At 32.6% G+C, this 26,415-nt stretch overlaps 5 protein-coding genes and 1 long non-coding RNA gene across 14 annotated transcripts; 1 reads left to right on the plus strand and 5 right to left on the minus strand.

Moving 5' to 3' along the window:
• Positions 1 to 901: 901 nt before the first annotated feature.
• On the minus strand, positions 902 to 4,812 carry LOC125585240 (acyl-lipid omega-3 desaturase (cytochrome b5), endoplasmic reticulum-like). Its single transcript, XM_048753950.1, has 8 exons — positions 4,323 to 4,812; positions 3,639 to 3,728; positions 2,508 to 2,574; positions 2,013 to 2,105; positions 1,719 to 1,904; positions 1,560 to 1,640; positions 1,337 to 1,474; positions 902 to 1,243 (listed from the first exon to the last, which is right to left on the minus strand). The coding sequence occupies exons 1-8, from the start codon at positions 4,610 to 4,612 to the stop codon at positions 1,046 to 1,048; spliced, it is 1,143 nt and encodes a 380-aa protein (XP_048609907.1). The 5' UTR covers positions 4,613 to 4,812; the 3' UTR covers positions 902 to 1,045.
• A 6,538-nt stretch (positions 4,813 to 11,350) lies between these two features.
• LOC106446982 (protein PSY3) lies at positions 11,351 to 13,408 on the minus strand. The gene is made up of 2 exons (XM_013888820.3): positions 13,157 to 13,408; positions 11,351 to 11,687 (listed from the first exon to the last, which is right to left on the minus strand). The coding sequence occupies exons 1-2, from the start codon at positions 13,254 to 13,256 to the stop codon at positions 11,569 to 11,571; spliced, it is 219 nt and encodes a 72-aa protein (XP_013744274.1). The 5' UTR covers positions 13,257 to 13,408; the 3' UTR covers positions 11,351 to 11,568.
• A 576-nt stretch (positions 13,409 to 13,984) lies between these two features.
• Positions 13,985 to 15,135, minus strand: LOC106446981 (PHD finger-like domain-containing protein 5A). Of its 2 annotated transcripts, none has more exons than XM_013888818.2 (2): positions 14,980 to 15,135; positions 13,985 to 14,546 (listed from the first exon to the last, which is right to left on the minus strand). In XM_013888818.2, exon 2 carries the CDS (start codon positions 14,526 to 14,528, stop codon positions 14,196 to 14,198), a length of 333 nt encoding a protein of 110 aa, XP_013744272.1. In that variant the 5' UTR covers positions 14,529 to 14,546; positions 14,980 to 15,135; the 3' UTR covers positions 13,985 to 14,195. The 2 variants fall into 2 exon arrangements, with proteins under 2 accessions (XP_013744272.1, XP_013744273.1); XM_013888819.3 differs by lacking the exon at positions 14,980 to 15,135 and adding an exon at positions 14,749 to 14,880.
• Positions 15,136 to 15,528: 393 nt separating this feature from the next.
• Positions 15,529 to 16,428, plus strand: LOC125585242. The gene has a single exon (XM_048753953.1). The coding sequence runs from the start codon at positions 15,922 to 15,924 to the stop codon at positions 16,405 to 16,407; it is 486 nt and encodes a 161-aa protein (XP_048609910.1). The 5' UTR covers positions 15,529 to 15,921; the 3' UTR covers positions 16,408 to 16,428.
• Positions 16,429 to 16,634: 206 nt separating this feature from the next.
• LOC125585241 lies at positions 16,635 to 19,829 on the minus strand. The gene is made up of 2 exons (XM_048753951.1): positions 17,128 to 19,829; positions 16,635 to 17,060 (listed from the first exon to the last, which is right to left on the minus strand). Exons 1-2 carry the CDS (start codon positions 18,610 to 18,612, stop codon positions 16,752 to 16,754), a joined length of 1,794 nt encoding a protein of 597 aa, XP_048609908.1. The 5' UTR covers positions 18,613 to 19,829; the 3' UTR covers positions 16,635 to 16,751.
• A 2,866-nt stretch (positions 19,830 to 22,695) lies between these two features.
• On the minus strand, positions 22,696 to 25,745 carry LOC106446983. Of its 8 annotated transcripts, XR_001288900.3 has the most exons (8): positions 24,733 to 25,708; positions 24,460 to 24,595; positions 24,147 to 24,355; positions 23,934 to 24,062; positions 23,565 to 23,710; positions 23,396 to 23,478; positions 23,185 to 23,303; positions 22,696 to 22,930 (listed from the first exon to the last, which is right to left on the minus strand). It is a non-coding gene; the product is annotated as an uncharacterized LOC106446983 (long non-coding RNA). The 8 variants fall into 8 exon arrangements; XR_007322191.1 differs by having other exon boundaries at positions 22,696 to 23,303; positions 23,934 to 24,080; positions 24,733 to 25,736; XR_001288901.3 differs by lacking the exon at positions 23,565 to 23,710 and having other exon boundaries at positions 24,733 to 25,711.
• Positions 25,746 to 26,415: the final 670 nt, after the last annotated feature.

Raw genomic sequence — 26,415 nt, forward strand, 5'->3', positions numbered from 1 at the left:
TTTTTTTTTTTTTTTTTTGTCTAATTTTAAAAAAAAAAAATTAAAAACTAACCAACTGCGAACCGCCACGTGTCAGTATGGTCCGCGAACAGTACAAGAACTACACCAAATTCGCCTCTTGAGAAAAGAAGAAAATAGTGGGTTTTAGTTTTTTGTGGGCCCACACTTCTTAAGAACCCCTTAAAAATCAGGGATAAAGATAGCTCTAAGTGGTAGCCTCATTTGAGAATAGAATATGCTTTATTGGTGTTTCCACTTTGTTAATTTCTCTTGTTCTCTTGCATCAAATAAAACTAGGAATACAAATTTGAAAATACTGTTTTGAAAGAACCAAAATCTCTATTAAAATCCAACATAGGACGAATGAAAATTTTCTAAAATTATGTAGGAACAGTTTTACGAGCTACACTAATAGCAATATCTTTATTATTAACTGGTCAAATGATATACATACTAAAAGTTTGATTTGTAAATCAACACGCCTTGGGCTAGTGGTATTTGAGAGATAATTTCAATACAGTGAACCCGCAGTTCGATCTCTGTTGGCCATAAAATAATTTAACATTGTACTTTTGAGATCTACAGAATAATCGGTTGATCATATTGTGGTTAATTCAAAAAAAAGTTCAATTTGTATTTAAAAAAAAAAACTTAAAAGGAAAATCAAAATCTTTTAAGATATATCGCAGACATGCGCATCAGAAAGGCTTTTATCTATTTGGGCCGTAAAGTATTGTCCATTACTTAAAAAGTGACAACTCCGTGACATTATTGTTGTGCTGGGACCCAAAAACGGCGTGCATTTTGTCGACTCTCAGTCGAACTTTTTCTTTTGTCCGTCCCACCATCAAAAAGTTTTTAAGACCTTTTTGATTGTAAGTTTGTAACTAAAAACATAGAGAAAACGAACAAAAACTTTTACGATTTGTAATGTAAATACATTTAATAAAAAAAAGTTTCACGAGTACATTTTTAACTTAAAAACAACCAGAAATAAGTAAAACCAAAGGAGTGTTTTATTCCTAAATAGAGCTAGGAAGAAAGATTAATTGATTTTGGATTTGTCAGAAGCATAAACGTAGAGATCTGGATCTGTCTCGTAGAAGACAATATCACCAGTGTCACTGACGTAATGATCTTTCTTAATACTTGCCACCAAACTTTCCACTAAGTGGATCGGTATTGCTCCTGACGTCTTTGGTTCTCTGTAGTATCTTCCCAACACATGTTTAGCTGCTTTCGTCTGTCGCATGTCATTAATTAAGATCACTAATTTAGTAATTAATCACCCTTTAATATAATCAAATGAAACTAGAGAGAGAGCGAGATCACTCACGGCATCGACCAAGTGATAGTGAGGGATTTGTGGGAAAAGATGATGGATCACGTGAGTTCCAATATCGTGATGAATGTTGTTGAAGATCCCGTAATCTCTATCAACAGTTGTTAATCCTCCACGTAAATAACTCCATTCCTATTATTGTACAAAAACATCAAAAATTCAGATTATTCAACTACTAATCATTATTGCTTCTTATAAATAATGTTGATCTACTTACCTTGCCTCTGTACCAAGGCAGCTTATCATCGTGACCATGATGATGCAAGTACGTGACAGCGTCCAACCACATTACAAAGATCTGAAATTTTTCCAAAACTTTTATGTCAAAAACAAATTATATTAGCAATGATATAATAAAGAAATATATGAAACTTACAATGTAAGGAACACCATAGACTTTTAGAACTGTGACTGGACCAACGAGGAATGATAGATAAACAAGAGTGGCCAACACGATCGACCAGCAAGTAGTTGAAGTTGCAATAAGCTTTCTCTCGCTTGGGGCAAATAAACTACTGTATGGGTTATAATGTGACCCTTCTTTACCAGGACTTCTGTACCACTGTAGTCATCCCCAAACAAATTTAATTTATATTTAGTTAATACTCAAAATCTAAAAATTCAAAATTGTAATTATAATCAGGAAGAAAAATTAGGAATTAGGATTTACCAGATAGAGAGGGTAAGCGAGCATGGGGAGAGGGACAGTGTATCTGAGCATCCGTGTACTGTGGGACAAATTCTTGTATAATTTTTCTGGCAACTGGAATGCAAAATTAAGATTAAAATGTAAATTAATATTTAACAGTATGGTTATATATTCGAATTTATTCATTGCATGTGGTGTGTTTATAAGTTTTTCTTTTTATTAGTTCTACGTAAACTCCAAAATTGAAAAATACTAAGAAAAGTAAACGAATTTCGAGAAGAATCATTTTATGCCAATGGCTCGAATATAAGTGGTCCGTTGTTAAAGTTAACTACAGTACTATAAACAATTTAAATCAGTTGTTTACTACAGCTAAACGACAAATCTGACAAGTGGTCGTCCTAGCCTCAAACTGGAAAAAGGATTGATTAAAATAAATACATAGAATCCTAAGAAAATTAAAATGAAAGAATTTCAAAAAAAAAGAAAAAAAAATATGAGAGAGGGAAAGATTACCGGAACCCAAGACTCGTCGTTTTCAACATGGCCATGGTTCTGGTGGTGTGTCCGATGGCTTATTCTCCTGCAACCACCCTCAGTTATAAAATAAACTATTATTTTATTTTCATAAAAATGAAATTGGAATTGTCAATAACATATCATTTTCGAAGCAGATGGTAAGAGCATGTTTAACGGGGTTTTTAAGATGGGATTCTTATCAGAATATAAAACTCAACCCCAACATGAGGCCATGATTAAAACTGTTTTTTGGTTTCTTAATTTTTTTTCTCCGATTAAAAAAAATAAATTAAATTAAAAAAGAAACCAATCGCGGACCACCACCAGTGGGATCCACAAACAGTACAAGTAAAAGACCAAAATCGATCCTTCTTTCGCGACTTTTGTAACCGGTTTTTTGTTTTTTTTTGGGCCCACACTATATCTTATTATTAATATTTTGTTAAGGACCCTTCTTAGAGCACTAAGAGCATGATTATTGAGAAGTTCTCAGGGTGGAGTTCTTAGCGGAATATAAGAACTCGTCTCTTGATTTTTAACTAAAAAAACTAAAAAACGGTTCTTAAATACGAGTTTTAAAAGCCGGTTCTTAATTTTTTTAGTTAAAAGTTAAGAGATAGATTCTTATATTCCGGTAAGAACCTCACTCTAGGAACTTCTCAATAATCATGCTCTAAGAAACCCCATAGAACATGCTCACTCGTTTAACTAAGTTATTCATTTTTGAGCAACAAACAAGTGTATCTAGGAAAATGATGCATGTTCGTAGACATTTCAAGCTGATGTATCCATTTAACAATAAAATAAGCCATTAAAACAAAAATATATAAATATTATTAAACTCACATATGAAGCTACATTAATTTATTCAAGGACATGTCATATGATAATAGCTAATTGGACCATAAATAGGCCCATAGCATTAAATAAAAGTTTGGTTCTTTTTTCTTCGATGCTAAAGATTTTGATGCTTTTAGTCACATGCATTATTTTACTATGGAAAATTAATATATTTTCAGTTATCAGATTACAGTTTGCTAACATGCACCAAGAATGACAAGGAAAATGTAAGAAATACGAAAACAAGAATAAATTTGCATGAAAAAGATGTTTAAATAAATGACTTACCAACCATGGTATGGAACGAGAATGAAGGAATGAAGAATATGACCAACCGCAGTATTCAGAAGAGGAATGTCTGAGAAGCTCCCATGTCCACTGTATTATTCAAATTGAATTTTACATCATAAACATGTTTATCATTTATTGCACAATGTTAATTAAACTTTACTCAATTCAAACGTTCCAACAAGGTAACAAAAATAGAATATGACGTGTCACATGACTATATTTCGAAAGTAGATTGGAACAACACACAATAATTAAAAGAATCAATATACAGTAATTATATTGTTACTTTCAAACAATAAAATGTGTTTTATTGAAACTTTCAAACGTAGATCCATAAAATGCGGAACCAACAATAATTATAGGAAAGAAAAAGATGTTTAGTTAGGACTTATGAGTGTTACGATTTGATCAAAAAAAAAAAGTTAGCAGTGTTACGACTGAAAAAGAGAAGAATTAAAAATCTTAGATCCCCTTTTGCTTTTAAAATAGGCCAATTTGGGTGAACATAATAATTTTTTTTTTTTTAAAAGTAAACCTGAAGAGAATCAAATCTTGAAGTCAGTGAAAATCTCATATCGAACGTGCGTTCAAGAAATCAAAGACGATGCAAAAAACGAAAAAAACATATAAACATATCAAAATTAAGAAGTTGAAGAAAAAATAAATTGAAAATTAAATTACCAGTCGTGGCCGAGTACGAAGATGGCCCAGAAAAGGGTTCCTTGGGCGGCCCAATAAAGAGGCCAGAAGAACCAGCTATCAAAATACACGGCGGCGACGGCCAGAGCCACGACGGAGAAAATGTCTCTCGCGACGTAGCTCATGGATCTCAAAGGACTCTTGACCCAACAATGCTTAGGAATCGCAGCCCTTATATCTCCGATCTTAAACGGTGGTTGTGCGCTCGGATCAAACCTTTCGTCCTTGGAATCTCCGTTCACATTGCTACGCTGGTCCATAGCGACAACCATCGCCGGAGAAAGAGAGAGCTTTGAGGGATGTTTCTCTCTCTCTAAAACTGTGTGGGCTCTGAGTGAAATGTGGTGGAGAGAGTTTGATGGACTTTGGGGTATGTGTGGTTTGTTTATATAAAGGGAGAAGATGTGTAGAGACACCAAACTGTTTTCTTTTTTTCTTAATTTAGGAAACTTTTTTATTCTTTGAAGAATAAAAATTGTATTTTTGCGGTAACCTGTGCGCAATGTATCTTTGTTACGTCGTTCATTTCGATGAAAACTAAGTTAGAGAAATGTGTTACAAAAAAAACAATGCTATAAAATTTACAGAAGATTTTAAAATTGCATTATCGAGTATAAGTAACCATGGTAATGGTATCAAAATTTACCAAGATTTTCTTCTTTTGTTTCTCTTTAGTTTTTCCTTAGAAGTAAGGATTGTGCACCGAAATGGTAGTCAACTTGTATGGTTTTTCATTTTCACTGATTGATATTTACAATTTCGCAAAAAAAATACATGTAGTCGAAAATATTATGTTAGTCTTCGTACTCTATTTTGTTTCTGCTAAAATTTCCTGACTATGTATAAATCATAAAAAACGATCCATATGGATATCATGTAGATTGTAGACATGCCAACATTTATATAGATTTTTTTTTAAAACGTATTAATTTGAGGGAAAATAGTTGCCACATCACTGTGATGTATTTGACTTAAGAAACAGACTTCCATCAGTTTTTATTTATTTTAGACGACTTAAATTGGCGGTTTATACAATGTAATTGTTATTTTCCCCAGTTTGTCATTAATTAGTTAATGGGAAAATCAGTTGGATTGATTGAACCGATTCACTTGATCCCGAAATAACAACACCAAAATAGAACCAATGTGTGGGGTAGGGTTTGAAAGAATTTCTTAAAAAAATGGTACAATTTTTTTTGGACTAAAAACATGGTATAATTCCAACTATATTTTATCGGTTTAACTTTTGACATATAATTAACTTTGAATGGTGAATAAAGTCATAAACTAAGATCAAAACATTTATGGTGTTTTGATAATAAAAGACATTTATGGGTTAGTCAATGAGACATCATATTTTAGAAATGCAGGCAAGATGGCGTTTCCTGGCCAGCCTCGAGATTTCGGGGGCTTATGCGATATTGGTAAAGATTTCATTAAAAAAAATTTAAAAAAAATTTGGAGGTCTTTTTAAAAAATTTGGGGGCCTATATTTATGTAGTTTTTTTCAAAAAAATTAGGGGTCCTAAACGAATGTTTCATCCGGCTTTGCCCAGGAACAGCTCTGCTCTACCTCTTCTTCTCTCTTAAATTAATTTTCCAACACGTCTTTACGAGATAAGCATCAACTAATTGCTACAATTGTATACAGAATTTACTTAGCTGCTGCCTCCATTAACTACATTTCAGGTTATATGGTAGTGTATGTGCATTGATTATAAATACGCAGCTTCATTGCATATATTCAAACTTTTTGTTGGAATGATTTCCCCATCTTTAAGAATCGGGTAATGGACGTGAACCGTGGGTTTACTGTTTAATTTATTAACTATACTTATATCAGTTTTTTAATATTTAATTTTATATGAGAAATCGATTAATATTACTAAAACACAAAAAATTGTTTTCTTGCGTTATTTTATGGTTTTTGTCACTGAATTTGAACATGATATTTTCTCTTTCATTAAAGGCAAATTACCCTGTTATGGTTTGAGCCAGAGACCAAATACTATATATTACGTCTATATATACTTAATCAAAATAAGAGAAGATTATATGCACTCTACCTTTAAACGTGAGATCTCCAAAACTGTCATAAAAACGTGATCTCATTTCTTCTTCCAATAACATATATCAATATTGTACATCCAATTCCTTCCTCCATAAAAACGTGAACACCTTTCTTCTTCCAATCGTAATATCAATGTTGTTCATCCAGTTCCTTCCTCCACAAGCTTTTTATCGGAAGAATCTGCAAGCGTGTTAAACAAACCACCATGGAAGATGTACCCCAGCTTCTGTGAGAGTTTTGGAGAAAGGAGATCTACATGCAATTTCTTCTAGCAATCTTTTTTAACGTAAAACATTTAATTTTCTCATATGTGATTCTATGATGCTTGATAATTAAAATATGATGGCCTTAATGAATAATCTTGATGATGTTTTTAGTAAGTCAACAGTTTAGCATATGAGATTAACTTTTTAAATATTCATTTATAAAATTTACTGCAGTTTGTATAATAACTAATTACATAACACCATATTCTTGGATCTAAAAGCATCTCCAATATAAAATTCTATTTTTTCTTCTAAAATAGAATAATTCGATTGTATAGTTAGTTTACTCCAATCCTACTCATTTTTGGAGTGAAAGCAATGATGAACAAAAAAAATAAAAAAAAAATCTATTTATTCTATTATAAGTGGAAAATATAATGTGGTTGAAGCATTTATTTACTCTAAACTCCTTTTTGAAATAAATTATGAGGTGGGATTGGAACTATTCTAATTGCTCAAATTCTTATGACTATATATCTAGGTAAGCCATGGAAAAGGAAAGGTACAAATGATGAGTGTGGGCGTATACATGAAGCCTGCACGTGAGAGTTGTAGCTACTCGACAAACGTATACTAATTTGTTGCGTACCATCTCCACTTCATATATATATTTATATATCTATGTGTGTTGAGCTGAGATATGAGAATAAAATTTGAGAATATACCTCAAAAATGCAAAGAGAAGTATGTGTTTGTTATTTAGCAGATGCACATGGTGGAGGACATCCTTCGATTTCCTCGTGAATTCCGAAGAGCTAAGTTATTTTCTTTTAATTATACAGCTTTAACCGAGCTAATTAATTAATCGTTACATAATTTGAGCACTGTTTGAAGAAGGCAGCGTATATATACACATTAGTATAGTAATACAGTTATATAGGATCCAGTTTTCTTTGTTTGAAAACACTCATATGAATAATATATACTTTTAAAACACGACCTGTAACATTTTTTGACCCGGTTTATATGTATGTGATTCATATATTTCTCTAACCACGATCGAGTACGACTAAATGTGCTTATCAATTATCATACACGTCTCTACGTGTTCATCTATCTTTTATTATTTTTATCAACCATTCGTATTCGTGTACGTTGAAAGGAATCATTACGTAGATGCCCACGATGTTACCGAAGTTGGAGAATTATGTTATTTAGAAAACCCATTTTTAATTACGCTAATTACCAAAACTAATATGGGGTCGTAAGAATATGCTTTCGGTAGGCTTCGCGTTCTAAATTTACAAACTATAGCAGTCAACATATAAGAGGTTAAATGTATTAGACTGAATTTTTTTTAATGTGTGGTGTGGGGTTACAAAGAAATAAAAACGGGATTAGTGAAGCTTATTGGTTACTAATTTCGAAATAATCATGCATGGTAAAAAATCATGTTATACATTGTTGTATCAGACCAAAAAAATGCTATCTCGGATTTTGAATATTTTACAGTCAAAATAAGTAGATTTAAAAGAATCTTGTATTACTGAAGTTGGAATTTAGAGATTATTTTGAAAATTAGATAGTTGAAAATTGATTAGATCGTTGTAGTGATGAGTTGACAAAAAATAAGGTGGTCTAAATATATGGAAATTTCGTCCTGAAGATAACAAAGGCCTTTGATCTTGCATCTAGTGCATTATTAATAGAAGAATATTCACAAGAATCTTGTGCTGTGTGACCATTTTTGTAGAACAATGGCCACAGGAAATGTTATGTTTCTTGTATCTAGAACAATAGTATCGGGAGGACTAATTGTCACCAAAACTGAAAAAATAACAAGTTAACTAAGTGTATCGATACATATTCACAGTCGAAATAATTAATAGAGGACAACTTGTCCATCAGTTGTTAATCTTGGTGGAAAAGGTTGCTTGTTAATTGTGTTAAATGCGAGTAGAGTATAAGCGGATTTACATGTAGGAAAATATAGGAAGAACATAAATATTGGTTGAAAAATTGCATCACATTTTTACCAAAAAAAAAATTGCATCACATGCATATTATTCGCATGAGATGTTTAAAGAAAGGCCCACCGCACGCGAGTTTAATCTCCAATGGAAAGACTTACAGAAAGGTCAAAGTTCTTTATCAACAGACAACAGGATATGTGTGCGTAGATTGTAAAACACGTAGTTATCTATACATAAACTAATTCTTAAATTCGTTATGTATAGTTTTTTTGGCAGGAAAAAAGCATAGAACCATAAAGAAGAAGAACGGTTGAAGATCACGATCTATTCATGAATACGTGTCCTCAGCTTTAAACCACTCACATGGACGGTTTAATATCTAACAAAGCATTGTTTTTCCAAAGATACTTTATTACTGTACTAGGCGGCAATCCAGCTGATAATTAGATGAAAACTAACACCATTTAAATAATTTAAAGTTAGGTTTGTACCAATAATAATGTCTAATTGGACGGCTTAGAGAAGAAAAAGATGGGACGTACGTGCACGTGCGGACCGACGAAACACGTTGTCCTCTGTTCACATAAGCAATGGCTCTCGGCTTTCTAAAAATATCTCTAACTATGCAGTGAATTACTTGACCTAAACCATGTCATTTCGTGCAACCCCAACAAATTCCTGGCTTCCTTTTTTTGTGGTTCATCAATCTTTTCTTAGGACAAAACGTTTTTTTTTGTTTATGTCAGTTAATAAATGATCAAGTCGAGTCTCGTTGACAACTAGATATCAACGCATATCTGGTAGATCACTATAAAACTCAGATTATGGGTGCATGTTTTGGATATTAAAGCAAATATGTTTAGGTTTGGAATATCAGGGTATATAAAAAGATATAGTTTTTGTTCTTACGGAAAAGAAACTCAAATTAATGAACATTAGGCTTGAAGTCATATAATCAAACGTGTAAATGACATTCTTTAGTAATGATTTTGTTTCCCGCAGTTTAAAAAGAAATCTCACTCATGACTAATGTCTACAAAAGTAGACAAAGGATTCTTAGTTGATTCTTTAGTAATGGTTGAATAGAGCTGAAAGCTAAAGTCATAGCATACATTTGGTCACTTTCATGAATTTACATATATAGATAAAAATATCAACTAGTTCAATAAGATATGATTGTTTTATCAAACAGAACATCATGAGTTGGAGTCTTGAAATCATTTTAACCTGTTTTGCTGAGAGCAAAAATATTGATTTAAATAACAATTGTGAGATAGGCAAATAATCTCACGTCTTACTTTTCACATATATAATACACATATAGTTCATATAGTGGGTTTGCGTTAAAATAGAAATACCATTTTCATCCACAACTAATTGATAAAAGAAACATTTGGTATCGGGATCTAAACGAAATATTCACCAATCAAATTTAATTTTATATATAGTTTTATAATGAGGAGACGAGAAGATATTTATGAAGACAATTATTAATTATGTATGTGAATATGATTCGTTTTCTTTTGGATTTATAGAGCTATAGTAGCAATCCGTAGAGAAGAAATCTGAATCGGATATAACGCCAAAAGAGAGATCATATGAGTTCTAAAAACTTAACCACGACAATGTTATCTGTCCATATTATCCATCTTCGCACTTCATTTTGTTCCATCTCTTGTCCATTCTCTATCTCTACATGACATTACGTTTCCTTAACATACATGCTTCCATTATGTTTCTGTGTAAAATTAATTACGGTTACATTATTTATTGATTTGCATTACATGTATGATTTGGAGATGCATACACTTGGAAGGAGTATACGAGCATGCGTGACAACTGACATGAACATGTGAATATTTAAGATCCAAACTTCCAAGTATCTTATAATTCAATCAGAATAGAAACTTTAAATTATAACTCTTTGTTGCCAAAAAAATTATAACTCCTTCAGGGATCTATCCACAAAATCCAAATATAGCACAAACTAATAATTAGTTTATCAGAATGCTTAATGCTTGACTATTAAATATTTCTTCTGATTCTTTTCCCTTCAAACAAAACCACAGCAACCAAAATTATCATTAAAAAACGACAATTTTAAAACCTTCTCTTTCTCCGGGAAGGTTATGTTATTATATTATTGTAAATCAAACCGAGACTTTGGTCTCTGGCACAAGTCAGTTATACGGCTAATGTCACGGCCAAAGAAGAAAGTGGTAATTTAGCTGATGAAGATAGTAGGAGTTTTCTCCAGCTTATGACTCGATCTCCATATGTACCAGCTCACGAAGCCGGTCACTGGTATTCCTTTGGCGTCCTGACCAAATAATCTATCTCAACCACATTGCTTACGAGTGAAGTTCATTCAAAAAGAAATCTCGAGTCAAAGTGATGGATTTCGTTTTAAGAATTTTCCTTGAGCTCAATGAGCATTTAAAATGTCCCAGGCCAAAAGTTCTTTTCTTAATAAAATTTGTGAACCGAAACAAAACATTCTTCTCTTAACAGGTCTTTGGGCCTGCTGTTGAAAGAAACAGATATTTAGGCCCATATATAGTAAAATTTTTATGGGGCTTATAGAAATCAGATATGAGATATTCCATAATTATCAAATTAGTTCACGAGAACCTCAAGTGATAGGTAGAAGTTGAATAAGATTATCAGTCCAGATGAATGCCTTAATCTTGGGAAAGTCATCACTTCATATGTCTGAGAAGACGTTTACTAACTTCAAAGTTTTGTTTGTAAAAAAAAAAATCAATATGTGAAATCAAATAAACTGCATGAACACACACAAAGTGAAGTATACAAAAAGCTGAAATCTAGTAAGATTAAATAAAGCTGAAATCGATGTAGAAACAGAAAATACAAATAAAGGTTTTATTTTTGAGTTATTTTTATTGCTCTCTCAGTATACATACATTATTTGTAAGCTTGCAAGTAAAATTAAGAAGACAAAAAAGATTATCACCCTCTCAACGTTTGCGTCCTCGGCCGCCGCGAGGTGGATCGTGTCTGCCGTTAGCTGAAGGTTCACCGTAGTCGTTGGTGCTCACCATCAATGACCGTTCTCTCACCACCCTCATTTCATTTTCTGTCATATATGCATATACGTTACAAGTTAGAACATAGTGAGAATATAAAATGTTGTACATAAGAACCTCTTATTAACAAACGATTTATTAATTAAGTATCTATACAAACGTCAATACCCTCGTTTTCATTTTGTTTTAACTACATCGACATGCATTCATAATCTTTTAACTTTATTTGCACATAAATTTATAAACGTATATTGATATATATGTTTCGATGGTTGTGTTATAAACTTAAATTTATAAACATATATTGATATCTGCTAAAAAGAATAGATTTAAACACACCCAAATTCGACCTTTTTGTGTGTGTTGGATGTCGGTTTCACAAATCGAAATCTTTGCTTGGATTTTTCACAGATAGTCAGATACGATGGACTAAGATCCATTTCAACTTGCTATTTTATGCAATTTAATATTATCTGTAAACTTCAATTATATAGTCGTGATCTTATCTGTCATTGTCTTTTTCAAATAATGTCAACGCTTTTGAAGTGTGAACACAAATTAAATATCAAGCTTTTATATTACATGGTTGTACTTTACAAAAACTCATAATACTTCAAAAAAATATTTAAAATACTTTGTTTTCTTCATTAGATTTATAGTTTATAATTTTATATGACGTTTTCTTACTGGATTCGTCGTTATCACAGATATGTTCTTTTAAAAGAACAAGTCATCGGCGAAAGGAAAGACAATCTCGAGCATCGTGATTCATGTTTGCTTGAATTTGAATACAAACAAGCTGGAAACAGAGCGCATAAAACTAAGGATATATCCAACTTGTTTTAACAATATATATTTCAACACTTATTCAAGTAATAATTGTAATAATTTAGTTGTGGGTTTCTGTAGTGATTTAAAATGAAAGGTCAATGAAGTTCACATGAACTAATTAGTGTGTTATTCTTTTGTTATTTGTATGGGTTCATCATGTGTTATTCTTTTGTTAATCAGAGTATGTATGCATATCTAGGGATAATTGGTATCATGTAAATACGAAGGATAAATATACATACAATTATTTATTTTGCTTGTGTAATTGAGATTTTCTTGTTTTCTTTATTAAAAAGGTAAAAACTGTTAAGGCTTTCTTCTTCTCCTGGTGATATATTTGAACATACTCTTAAGATATACACAGATTTACAGATATAGATCATGTGACTACCACCACATATCACCGATCAGTGATCCAATAATTGTGGTTGTAAAATATTTGATTCTGAGATCTCATCCAATAACACATAAAATAGTAAACTAGATTAGTTTTAACGTTAAACAAAGATGATATATGTAGTTATTAGTGAAGAAATCCTTATGAGTTGTTAACAGGATATGGATTATGAAGAACTTGTTAGCTTATATATAGTGCTTGGATATTAGATAACCAATACATATTACCATACAAAAAGCTAGTAAACACTTGAAACTAATAGAGAAACGAAGGGAGGGAAGAAGAGTATACCTGGAAATGAAAGACTGAGGCGAGCAGAAGAAGAGACGAAAGCAAATGTGAAGAAGAGTAACAAACATAACACAACCGAGGAAGATGATGCATAACCCATTCTCTCTATATATATATTTCTCTCTCTCCTCCCTTCTTCTATATATATAGACCACAAAATGTCTCATACCGGCCCTTCGTTTTCAGCCTTTCTCACTATTTAATCATTTTGATTTTTATTAATATACCCGCTTCCAAACGTTTAGTTTTTACATAATTGCGTTTGAAAGGAACATATTCTCTATAATCTAATGGTTTTGTATTCAATGCGTGTATATGCATGTGTTTGTTGTTGACAAGCACAAAAACAAGGGAACATGATTGCATTTACATACGGTAGGTTTGACAAGACTGAAGTGGGATCCCTTTAAACCATCAACGAATTAAAATTCATTTTTTCATTGTATTGGTTACAACAGAACTCAAATGCCAGCTTAAAATCCAACCCATTGCTATTTTTGATTTTATAATAGCTTTAGAGGCACAATGATTCCAAATCCATTACTATTTCTTATTCTAAAATAGAAATTACTATTTTTTGCCAAAAAAAAAATAGAAATTATTATTTTGTCCTCTATTTATAGAGGAAGAAATAACAGTCTCTATTTTTACTCTATATTTTGAAGATTGCTATTATAAAGAAATACATTAGAGTAAACTTCACCTTTTTATAAAGATTTTCTATTTTAGAGGCAAAAATAGCAAAATACATTGGTTTTAGTAATGGGTTTTAGTAGAATAATTTAATACTTTCATTGTACAAATTAAAAAACTTTGTTAGTTATCACATACATTCAATTAGGATAATCATAACATAAAAACAAGTACAGACCACCCGAGTCTAGATTATCAAGAACAAGAAAGCATTATATGTCTGGTTTTGTACCCCCATCAACTTAAGATTCTCTTGAACATAGGCAACACACAAGTTTACACATACATAGCATAAGAGATCCAAGTACTTCAAGAAAGCATAGGATCGGATAAATCGGAAAATACATCATCGTTTTTTGAAACCATATTTCTTACGTTCATAGAAGAGATCGGTCTTGGCACTCCCAAGGTTGACGATCTTGGGGCAACCATCTCTGTCTTTCTCCTGCTGCGTACACTCTTTGCAGTAGTAAGCATCCGAGATCCCAACACCTCCGCAGATAACACAGCGGCCTTGGAATGACCCGTAGTTGCATTCGTCACAGATACGCACCAGAGTGCAGGGACGCACATAAGAATCACAAACCACGCATTTGCCGTCGCATTTCTCGCACAGCCTTCCGATGGCAATGCCTGGTTGTTTCCGGCACATGATCAGATCAGGGTGATGCTTTGCCATGGCTAGTGAAACACAGACCTGCACACATAAGTCACTTGTCTTGAGCTCATATGATCGTAAAGAGTACAAAACTAGAAACTGAAGAACAAGAAGCAACTTAAAGTCCTGTTTTCACTTGTGTCTGAACAATCAATTAAAAGAAAAAGAGAGTAAAAAAATTGGAAAATAAAGTTTGTGTAGCAGTGTTAACTTCTCAGAGGAATATCATCGAACACCTTACATGCACAAGTCTCAGCCGAACATTACTCTTTCAAGATTGCAGATTCTAGAGACATGATCAATCACTCTACGAAATATAATTAATAATGGGCTGAGAAAACAAATTGAACAAAAGAAGGAAATCAAGAAGCTATCACAAACCCTAAAAATTCAAAATCAAGAAACAAACGAAGACGATAACCAATCTGGAGGAGTCCTCTTTAGAGATAAAAAAAAAAAAACCAAAGCTTACAGTTAACGGGAGATCAAACTCGAGCAAATCAAGAGACTGTTGCGACGAGAAATTTCCAGAGCGCCAAAGATCAACCAACCAAGAAAGGTCTGGAACGAACGAGGCAAGGAGGAAATTTATCACGAGTAGAGCTTTTTAAATCGGTCCACTTGTTATGGGCTTTTTACTTTGGGCTTACAAACTCTTCATCAAACCAAACCAAGCCGGTAAGCAATGTAAAATCCAGGGCCTAAACCAAACCAGGTTAAACAGCAATCTGAGTTGCGACTAAAAGTGTCGGTCTCGGTCTCCGTCTCCGTCTCAGACCCAATTTTTATTTCATCAGCCGTTAGCTTTGACTTCTGACTAGCATAACGTGACTTTGTTGCTACAATGGTACACAATATACTTCTTTTTTTAATTGGGAAAATCGCATTTTTAACCTTCAAAGTGACATTTTCTAACACTTTAAACCTCCAACCTTTTTCACTAGCACTTCAATACCTCAACCCTCAAAACTTATCATATTAAACCTTGAAGTCGTTTCCCGCTCTTAAGCCTCCAGGCGATTTGACGGTAATGTTCACGCCGTCATCCTCACTAAAAACGTGTGTCGTTTTTTTAATTAAAAAACACCAGATACGTTTTTTTATCTTTTTTATCTGTTCTAAATCGAATTGGGGATCTAGGGTTTACTCAAAATCAAAATCAGAAGGAGAAAGCTCGATACTTGGCGACGAGCAAGAGATTCGAACAGAGTACGTCGTCTCAATTGATTTGTTAAGCATCTTAGTATAGCAAGTTGTTTCTGGGCTTTGTTTTTCACTTCATAAATCATGTATATGTGTAGATAGCGATAATTGTCTGAGTTAGAATTGGTTTCACTTCGTGAATCATGTATATCAAGTTGTGTAGAAGCTCTTTTACATGTTTATATCAGATAATGGTGTTGTATATGTGTAGATGGCACACAGTTCAAGTTCATCAAACGTTGTGTACAAAAACGAAAAAGGTGTGGTTTGCAATTGTAACTGCTTAGCAAACGTTGTTCAAGCTTGGACTGATGACAATCCCGGGAGGAGGTTCTATAGCTGCGAAAAACGCAAGACTGGAGATGAATATGATTGTTGTAACTTTTTTCAGTGGTATGATGTTGAGAAGCCTCATGGATGGCAGCGTGATGCATTGATTGGTGCTAGAAATGTTAATCGCCAACAAAGAGAGGAGATTAAGAGTCTGAGGAACAAGATAAGAGCACTTAGGGAAAACATGGGACCAAATTCAATAGATTTGAAGGAAAAAACTGAAGCATGTGACGCATGTGAAGGGCTCAAAAGGGAGGTGCTGATACTAAACGAGAGGAGCAGAGTGTATCGCAATGTTCTCATAACGTCATCAGTTGGATTCACTGTTGTTCTTGGTGTGTTCATTGGTGTGTTGAAGTGGTAGAAGGTTATTCAAAGTTGTTTGATGATTTTATGACTATGTTATGACTATGTAAGCTATTTGATGTTATGACTATTTATGCTTGTTTGAAGGTGTTAAGACTAAGATGATTATTATGTTTCAATGTTATATTTTTGTCATATAAAGTAAAAAAACATCAAGATCATAAAACCGAACCAAACAAACTACATTAAGTCATGTCATGAGAACAACAAAAGACAAATTTTAAGTCATGAGAACAACAAAAGACAAATTCCAAGTCATGTGAACAACAAAAGTCATTGACACAAAAAAAGACAGATTCCGAGAAGACACATAAACAACATCAAGATCATACATAGATTTAATCACTCTTGTGGAGGAGGTTGTGGGTTTAGGTCGGACCTATCATAAACTCGATCTCCAAGCACCTCAAAAGGTCGATTTGTGAATGGACTCCATAATGTCCCAACACCATGAGGAATATTAGTTATCTTCCTTACCTTCAAAGGAAGTCCTCTTGGAGCTTTCTTGGCATGAGGCTTTGGATCAGTGGATGAAACTGATGGCTGTGGAGCAGTAGAGTGAGTTGGTATCTGAGAGGATGATTCAGCAGCTTGAACAGGTTGAGAAGAGCTTGTTCTTTTTCTTCTTGTTGAAGGAGGCTTAGGCGGACCCTGAATCAAAAATAAATGTTAACATAGATGCATTGTGTATAAATTAAAGAGTATACGAGTAACTTACCACTGGATGTATACGAGGTCGTACACGTTTGTTCTTTGGACCCTCATAAACCACTTGTTCATTTTTGCAGCCACTTTTAATGTGACCCATCTGAAGGCAACGGCTACATTTGGGCACACGTCCGTGTCTTGTCGATTTTCCAGCGTTTTCAAGGTCTTCAAATGGCTCTTTTCTCCTCTCTCTTGTTCTTGGTCTACCTCTTGGCTTCCTTAACTCTGGTATTCCTATTGATGGTTTTCCTAGCCTCTTCCACAAGTTTTCACCATTGACGGGCTTGATGTTCTCGTTGTATGTTTTCTTCATCTTATGGGTGTAGTAATACTCGGATGTATACTTCACAGGGTCTTCTTGATTATCATCAAACACACAGACATCATGTTTGCAAGGTATACCAGTAAGATCCCATCGCCTGCAAGCACACTGATGTGTTGCCAAATTCACTGTGTAACCATTATCACACTCATTAACCTCATACAAACTTGAGCTGCTTCGTAGTGTTGAACAATATTTCTTGGCAATCCTTGCTTTCTCCAATAAAGCAAGTGTGATTGGTGTAACAATAGTATCCCACTTATCTGCCATAAACCACCGCCTTGAATTCCTCTTCATAGCTTGTCTTCGAATGTCCTCCAACATAGTTATCACGGGTTTCGCCCTTGCCATCTTTATGGTTCTGTTGAAGCTCTCAGATAAGTTATTATGCACGTCAGGACAGTGTGAATCAACACTGAAATATGCTCTACACCACCTCTTAGGGTCTGTCTTGAGTAACTCTTGGTGTGCTACAACATTATATGCCTCTAATAGACTCAACTTCTCTTCATACTCTCCTTTAGTGTAGCTGTAAGCAACTCCCCAAAACAAAGATTTAAACTCTGATCTCGCAAACCCAAGCTTCTTCCAATTCGCATAAATATGTCTAGCACACATGCGGTGTTCTGCATCAGGGAGTTCCAACTGTATGGCATGAACAAGACCTTTTTGTTTATCCGAAATGATGGTCAGATCCTTGCCATTTCCCAAGTCGAGATCCATCTTTAGCTTCTTCACAAACCAGCCCCAAGTGTCTTTGTTTTCCCCTCTTACAACTGCCCAAGCAATGGGAAACATTCTGTTATCAGCGTCTCTACCAACTGCTGCAAGCAAATCTCCATTTAAATCCCACTTTAAGAAGCATCCATCAAGACCTATTACAGGTCTACAACAACTCTTCCATGATTCACGTAATTCCTTGAAGCAAATATAAAAGCAGTCAAACATCTGAACACCGTTAGCCTCTCTTGTGCATAATTCAGTGCTTATACCACCATTTGATCTATGTAACTCTGCTTCATAATCCCATATCTTGAATAGTCGGATTTTCATCCTCTGATTCTTCAGGCTCATCGTCTTCCTTTGGTCTGTCAACATCTTCATCTTCATCACTACACGAACGCTCGTCTTGTTCGGTGTTTGGTATGTGTTCCACGAACACTTCAACAACATCTACTCCTAGCTTCCCCGCAGAACGAAGTATACGCATCTCCTCATCCAAGTAATCATATGCATATCTCAGGTCTTTCATCTCCTCTTTCTCGAACTTGAACCAAAGCAGTCCAATTGGTGCTCGTATCAGTGAATCTTCCTTGCAAAACAGACTGAACCTCTCCCATGTGATCTCGTCAATCTTCCACTCCACATTTTTGGTGCCCGTTTCACCAACATACGCATATCCTTCACCATCCTTCTTCATTGAACCTCCAAAATGAATCTTTAACTTCATTTATGTTGCTTCCCTGTAATCAATTGCTTAAACTTTAGACAATTTCGAGAGATAAAACGAATGTAAAACTCGAAATTTTTGAAAGAATAGATCAAATCGATGACTCGCGGACCCTTACCCCATATTTGCTTTGATTCACGAAATTTCCTATCACTTAATCGAGCTTTCTCCTTCTGATTTTGATTTTGAGTAACCTTAGATCCCCAATTCGATTTAGAACAGATAAAAAAGATAAAAAAACGTATCTGGTGTTTTTTAATTAAAAAAACGACACACGTTTTTAGTGAGGATGACGGCGTGAACATTACCGTCAAATCGCCTGGAGGCTTAAGCGCGGAAAACGACTTCAAGGTTTAATATGATAAGTTTTGAGGGTTGAGGTATTGAAGTGCTAGTGAAAAAGGTTGGAGGTTTAAAGTGCTAGAAAGTGTCACTTTGAAGGTTAAAAATGCGATTTTCCCTTTTTTAATTAGTATACTTTCTCTATATTTCACTCCAATAGCATCTCCAATGTACACCTCTATAATTTTTTCTAAAATATAGATTTCTATTATAAAGGTGAAAATGCTCCAATATATGCCTCTATAATATAGTTCATCTATTTATACGGGAAAATATATAAATATATTTTTTCTATATTTTCTTTTAAAATAGAAGAACTCTATTATAGAGGCATACATTAGAGCATTTTCACCTCTATAATAGAGTTTCTCTATTTTAGAGAAAAAATATAGAGATAGAATTAGAGGCGGGTTGGAGAAGGTCTAATAGTATAACTCTTTGGATTTGTTCCATGGTTCATTCTAACATAATTACTAGATCTCGATCCCCGCAACCGCGCAGATTTTTGTTTTCATTTATTTTTATATAAATATTTTGTTTTCAATTCTAAATTGGTATATATTATAATAGATGCGTCTATCAATTTTTAAAGCATAATAAATTTACCGTATATTTTTTTCTTTGAATAGATTGTTTCAAACATTCACATGTATTTGTATTTTCTTCTATATATATATTTCAGATTATTATTTCATTATTAAAATCGTAACTATATATTTAAAGATTAGTAAAATATTGTTTTATTGTCATATTCAAAGATATTGTAACATTTCACAAATTTAGAAAGTTTTTAAAAAATTAAAATTTTCGCTTCGTAGATTTATATTATCGAGTAAATAATTAAACATTTGGTTTTTGTTTAATTTTTAAAATAAACTATATAATTTAAAATTTGTTTTCATTGGTTTAAGGTAGTAAATATTAATAATTGTTAGATAATATGATTTTTGTTATTTTAAAAAAAATATTTATAATTTTAAAAGTTAACATCGACAAATATTTAAATATTTAACATATGGAGGTATAGTATATTACAATATTAAATTATATATATTTAAGTTATACTATCTATAAATCCAATGGATAATCTATTGTTTAAATCCAATTATTGATAGTCCAATAAAAATTTCTGGTAGGCCAAAAATTTAAATGATATAATTATACTTTAAATGTAACATGACTTCATAGGAATAAGTTCATTAGGTCAATTTTTTTAAAAATCACATATGAATCAAGTTATGACTTCTATTTTAATATATAAGATATTTTCACAAAAGATAGAGATCATCTTTTTCTGCGCTGGGAATGGAGTGCTGATCTTTGGAACATTTGTCTGCGAAGAATGGGGTATTCCAATGTGGAGTTCCATAAATGGTTAGCCTTCTACGAATGGTAAGGCTGCATGACAAAGTTGTGCCAAGGCTTCTCAGACCCTTGGTAGTCTCAACAACAATCTATTTCATTTGCTCTCAGAGAAACGAGCGCTATTATGTTAATATCTCATCGCAGCCAACAATCATTTTCAAGCTGCTTGACCGTTTCATTACAAATGCACTTCTATTCATTAGAAATCAAAAACAGAGCTGCGGACTGATGCAAGTATGCAACATTGGCTTTCCAAGTATGCAACATTGGCTTTCCAGGGAATTAAAACCATAGTCTGAACTATACCCATTTTAATGGAATTTACATATGTGGCAAAAAAAAAAATACAAGTCAAGAGGCAGACATATATACTTCTTTTTTTTTAATTAGAAGCAAGAGTTTTAAATAAACTGAAATTTTTCATAAAATTTAAAGTAATTATTTACAAAAATTAAATTTAAGCTAATTATTAAAAATTAAAAATCAAAATTAAGCATGCCACTGAATATAAAACTATGTAAATGCTAATCTAACTAGATGTTGTGGCTGATTTGTTGAACTTTGTAGAAATGATGCTGATAAAAATGTTATAAATGATCTGATGTAACTAGGGATTCTTTTTGTTTTATTTTGTAATAAATGAAGAAAAATATTTTTACCATTATAATTTTTTATATATCTTAGAAAATAAGGTGTTCGTTATATCCCAACAGTAGTTTTTAATTGGACTAGATCTTTTTGTGTTTGTATATTTTTCGTCTTTTTTATGTATTGGTTTATTTTTTTTGTTATTTTATTGATTTCAAATATTTTTTTGTCTCAAATTTCTTATTTAGATTAGTTACCATTTTTAAATTTTGTACTTCTGAATATTTAGTTATACTCTTTATTTTCTTAGTTATTTTAATATAGTATTGCATATTTAGATACAAAGGAAAATAGTACGTGTAAAAATTAAATAATGTAGACATATTTTTCCTTGTCTGGTTTTCTTCATCCCATGTAAAAATCCACCTAACTTTGATGTAGGTTTTTGTCATGTTCCAATATACGTATAAAGTTTTTTGTTGGTAAAAATTTACGTATAAAGTTGTTTCATTATTTTTTCTTGGAGCTTCGAATAACTTTTATTGACTTACCAAAATAAAATCTTGAGTGATTTTAAGGTGAAAACTAACATTTCTGTTAAACAGTTATTATTTTTTTACATCGTTAAATAATTATATTAAACATTGCATATGGTTATTTGATATACCAAAATGTATTATTTATAACTGAGACTATGAGAAACAGAATAGATGTTAAATGCATTACTTGTAACCTTTGGCATCATCTTTGCTATATACTCGAATTATATTATATTAAGTATTTTATTGGTCTTTAACATTTATTTTAATCCTGTTCTAAATTGTAATGTATTAATTATTATTTTTATATTTGTTTGTTTTTTTTTTTTCTCATTGTGTTCTTTTCTTACATATGTTTTAGATTAAATATTTTTAGCATGTATTTTAAAAAACCTGCCTTTCTAAAATTAAAGTTATGTTGAACCAAATAAAGTTATATATGTAGTAAATTAAAATATACTTAAAGTATAAATTAAATATAATATATATTATTTAATTGTTGTTTAATCTATTGTGTTTGTTATAGTTAATAATCCACATCTAACATATTTTTAATGTTGGTGGGAAAAATAACCTTACACATGATAAAACCAATTAAATATGAAGTACATGATATCAAATGTGCCAAAAACTATCCTGAAAAACTAACATTAATCAAAAACTAAAGTAGATTATCTTAAGTCTTTACTGATGAAAAAAAAAAAAAAAAAAAAAAAAAAAAGTCTTTACTATATGGTACACGAAGCTACTCTTCTAAAATGATTTTTTTCTAATTAATATCACTTTATGAACAATTTTAGTTTACTTATTATTGTATTGTTTTCTACTATATCCTCAAATCTAAGTTCAACTGGAATTTAATTTTAATGAATCTTTGTATTTTTTATTTTATTTGCGTTGGCAAATCCTCCTGTTAATTTTTTTTTTTAATGTATATTTCATATTCTAGTAAATAACTTTTAGTTCCACTCATTGGTCAATAGAAAAGAAATATTTATTTAGGAAGCTAAGACGAAATCTGAACCATGCAACAAAAACAAACATAAAGTCATTAAAATTCAGAGACAATTTATAAGTTAATCAACATGCAATAGAATCAGCAATATAACCTTGGCCCAACACCAATGGTGATGGGAGTGATCTGCTTCACTACATCCGGAGAGCCTGCTTGCGTACACGGTGTGAAAATTTTCCCATATGTTGGTTCCTTAATTATATATAACAAAAAAAAACATGCAGGTTCCTCATTCGTTAGCGTAAGCTTTGCAGCCACATATGATAGATATGTCAACCAAATGTCAAACTCTGACCAAATTCGTTTCTAAAGCACATAACAATTAAGACTGGAAACTGGAAGATATATATTCACTATCTTACAATGACTTTCATAAGGTGCTCACTTATAGAACCAAGTGTAATATAAATTACTCACATATATGTCTTCTACTCACATATTCTCACCTGATCCCTGAGCAGGTGGTTTGTATTGATCTAGCAGTGTGTGTGAAACTGGATTTGGTTGGTTGAGTTGGCTGACTTGAGACGTCTCTCACGGATAAACTTTGGCTTTGTTCCAAATCCTATTTTGTAATTCATCACACAAACCTATGAAGATTGATGGAAAAACTATCATGAAATATATCAATTGATGAAAAAGTTAGATTAATCTTACCGTAATACATTTGAATCAGATTGAAATAGATATATCCCACCATATAAACTAAACACTAAGCTGCGTCCCCTAGCTTCTGACTCCTAGTGACAATAACAAAGGGAAGACATAAGATGGACATTCATATAGTGAAATCTGTAACTATACCAATATCAATAGCTTCAGAAACCATTTGTAGGGTCTGTGGATCATATGTATTTGCAGCTGTTAAAGATAGCAAGATGATTCCATGGACCACAATCAGCTTCTGGCTCACTTGTGCTCCGATTTTCTCACAACTTTTAGCCCGTGAACCATATACGTTTGTCTTAATTACTATATAGAACAAAGAAAATCAATATCTGCTAAAAATATATTTTCTTTTTCTGTTGATTATGTTCTAATCCATGTATTTTTAGTTTATAAACGTTGAATACAAGATATCTTCATATCCTAGGGATGCTTATATAATGCATCCTCAATGTTAATTTAAATAAACAAATTAGAGAGGGAAGTAAGGCAAACGTTTCATGAAAAAAAAATTGTAGTCATCGCATACCTCTTGTCAATCTTCCAGATGCAAAGTAGATCTATACCAGCCATTGATCTCCACTGTTCTGCGCAAGAATAATTGACTCACATTCCAACACTGAGTCCTCTCAACAATACGTAGAACAAAGAACAGTTCCTATGGGAAAGCATACCACTTAGAACATTATCACGTTAGTTTGGCATTAATCACTTTGTTACCAGCACGTGGTGCTTTACTTACCTCAACTTATATCTTTTAATTCGAGAAGTCATCTGTGAAAGGTTGCAAAACTGTATGACCAGCTGGCATCTTTGTGTCGAAAAGTGTTTGTGGGAACCGTAGAAGTTCTTGCTGCTCATTCTCAAACTTGGCCAGTTTATGCAAACCAATTCCCCTGAATATCCACCATAACTAAAGAGTTATTTTGCTATTTTAGCTCTTCCACGGACCTAGAAGTGAAACCACAAACCATAACATTGTTCAGAACTACCAACCTATATAGTGCAAAGGTCCTACACATCCTTGGTATTATAGTCGAATTCAAAACACGCACCGTTTCATTCTGACTCTGAAAGGGATTCCCAGGCCTCCACTGCGAACCAGATACACTATTTGAGCCTGAGATTTGTGTCTTTGATATCAAAGTTTGCTTAACACATCCAAACAGTGCTCACCTCGGAAATCTCTTTCTATTATGATCATCGACATCAAGAAGGAAAGATCAATCAGTAAGGGTTCTAAGCAATTTCAGATATAAACAGAAACGCCAGTGGTGTTTAGATTTAATTTAGAAACTACTGAATCAGAAAAGCGATTATTAAGTTACCGGCAATGGAGGAGCAACAACGTAACCAATATTGGAGGCCATGGCGGGAATTTGTGTTCTGAAAATTGTCATCGTCTGTGAAGAAACATTGGATTTTGAGTGTAGCCGTCGTCTATATAGTGAGGATGGCGAGAAGGATGGAAAATGAAGAGGCTTCAATATAATGTCAAGAAGGCTTAAAAGGATTTGTACGGTGAAAGAAAAAGAGATGAAGAGCTAGATAGTTATGGTCTGGTTCAAGAGAAAACGAATGGAATTGATGAAACAAAGATAAAGAAAATAAGAATGTGATGATGACGTGGCAATAAACTCTGACCTAATCGGTTGATTTTTTAATCTGAGCTGGCATCCTCTCCATTCAGCATATCTGCTTTTTAGTATTGTTAGATTATAATTAAATTTAAAATTAATAAAGCATATTTAGTAAATTTAAAAGTTGTAAAAAATATTATAAAGATATCACGTACAATATCATTTTACATAACATTCCAAATATCTTATTTTTGGAAAGGATTCTGATTCAATCTGGATCCCGCATAATAAGCCTCAGCCCTGTTCCTAACAAGAAAGGTCTGGAACGAACGAGGGAAGGAGGATATTTAGCACGAGTAGCGCTTTTTAAGTCGGTCCACTTATTACGGGATTTTTACTTTTGGCTTACAAACTCTTCATCAAACCAAACCAAACCAAACCAAACCGGTAAGCAATGTAAAATCCAGTGGCCAAACCAAACCAGGTTAAACAGCAATTTGAGTTACAACCAAGTGTCGGTCTCGGTCTCAGTCTCAGGCCCATATTTTATTTCATCAGCCGTTAGCTTTGACATATTATGACTAATACGACTGGACACAGATTGGATATCCAGATTTTTTAAGATATTTTTGATTTGATTCGTATGTTACAGATATCTAATTTATTGATTTGCTTTGTTCCAAAAAAATACGGATATTCGGAAAGACGGATATCCGAAAAATAAATACATAGTTGCGGATATTTACGAATACCTACGGATATCTCATCCATTTTGATTAATACAAACAATCTTAAAAATTCGATACAAATTTGTATTTAAAAATATTTTTTGCATGATATATAAAACAAAAATTAAAAGAAATAGTGAAACTATATATTTTTAAAATTTTAAAACTTAATTAACAATTATAATAAAATAAAACTTAAGAAAAAAATTATAATTGTTATAATTATTTCTCGTATATTTTATGTAATACTTTTATATAAGTAATAATGTGAATAAAATTTGTCAAATCATATGTTAGAATAATAATTATATAAATACATTTAAAACTTTTAAGTATAATCAAGATATACATGTATTTATATATTACCGGATTGGAGCGGATATCCGCTTCCCAAAATTTTAATATTTGTGATTTACTTCGATTTTAACGGATATTAATTTTAGTATTTGTTTTCCTTCAAAAATTTACGGATATCACTACAAGAAAACATAAGTTTAACGACGGTGGTTTTCCTCGTGAGTTTGTCGTAAAAGAGAGTTTACGAGGAATTAGCGAGGAATCACGTTTCGTCGTTATATGTTCGTCGTAAATCATATTTTCTCGCTAATTCGTCGTAAACTAGCGAGAAAACCATTTCGTCGTAAAGACGAAGAAAACAAATCGTCGTAAAGACCACGTAGATAGTCCATGTAAGAATGTCGCT

This window comes from Brassica napus, chromosome C4, assembly GCF_020379485.1.
Source record: "Brassica napus cultivar Da-Ae chromosome C4, Da-Ae, whole genome shotgun sequence".
NCBI lineage: Eukaryota > Viridiplantae > Streptophyta > Magnoliopsida > Brassicales > Brassicaceae > Brassica > Brassica napus.

Bases quoted from the DNA above. Each gene is read 5' to 3' on its own strand.
- LOC125585240 (XM_048753950.1), bottom strand. From the start codon at position 4,612: ATGGTTGTCGCTATGGACCAGCGTAGCAATGTGAACGGAGATTCCAAG. The intron at 1,641-1,718 runs GTAAGTTTCATA...GAAAAATTTCAG, and splicing joins TCTATGGTGTTCCTTACATT to ATCTTTGTAATGTGGTTGGA. The intron at 1,475-1,559 runs GTAAGTAGATCA...GTACAATAATAG, and splicing joins TGCCTTGGTACAGAGGCAAG to GAATGGAGTTATTTACGTGG.
- LOC106446982 (XM_013888820.3), bottom strand. From the start codon at position 13,256: ATGGGTTATGCATCATCTTCCTCGGTTGTGTTATGTTTGTTACTCTTC. The intron at 11,688-13,156 runs GTATACTCTTCT...CATATATGACAG, and splicing joins CCTCAGTCTTTCATTTCCAG to AAAATGAAATGAGGGTGGTG.
- LOC106446981 (XM_013888818.2), bottom strand. From the start codon at position 14,528: ATGGCAAAGCATCACCCTGATCTGATCATGTGCCGGAAACAACCAGGC.
- LOC125585242 (XM_048753953.1), top strand. From the start codon at position 15,922: ATGGCACACAGTTCAAGTTCATCAAACGTTGTGTACAAAAACGAAAAA.
- LOC125585241 (XM_048753951.1), bottom strand. From the start codon at position 18,612: ATGTTGTTGAAGTGTTCGTGGAACACATACCAAACACCGAACAAGACG. The intron at 17,061-17,127 runs GTAAGTTACTCG...TTTTTGATTCAG, and splicing joins GACCTCGTATACATCCAGTG to GGTCCGCCTAAGCCTCCTTC.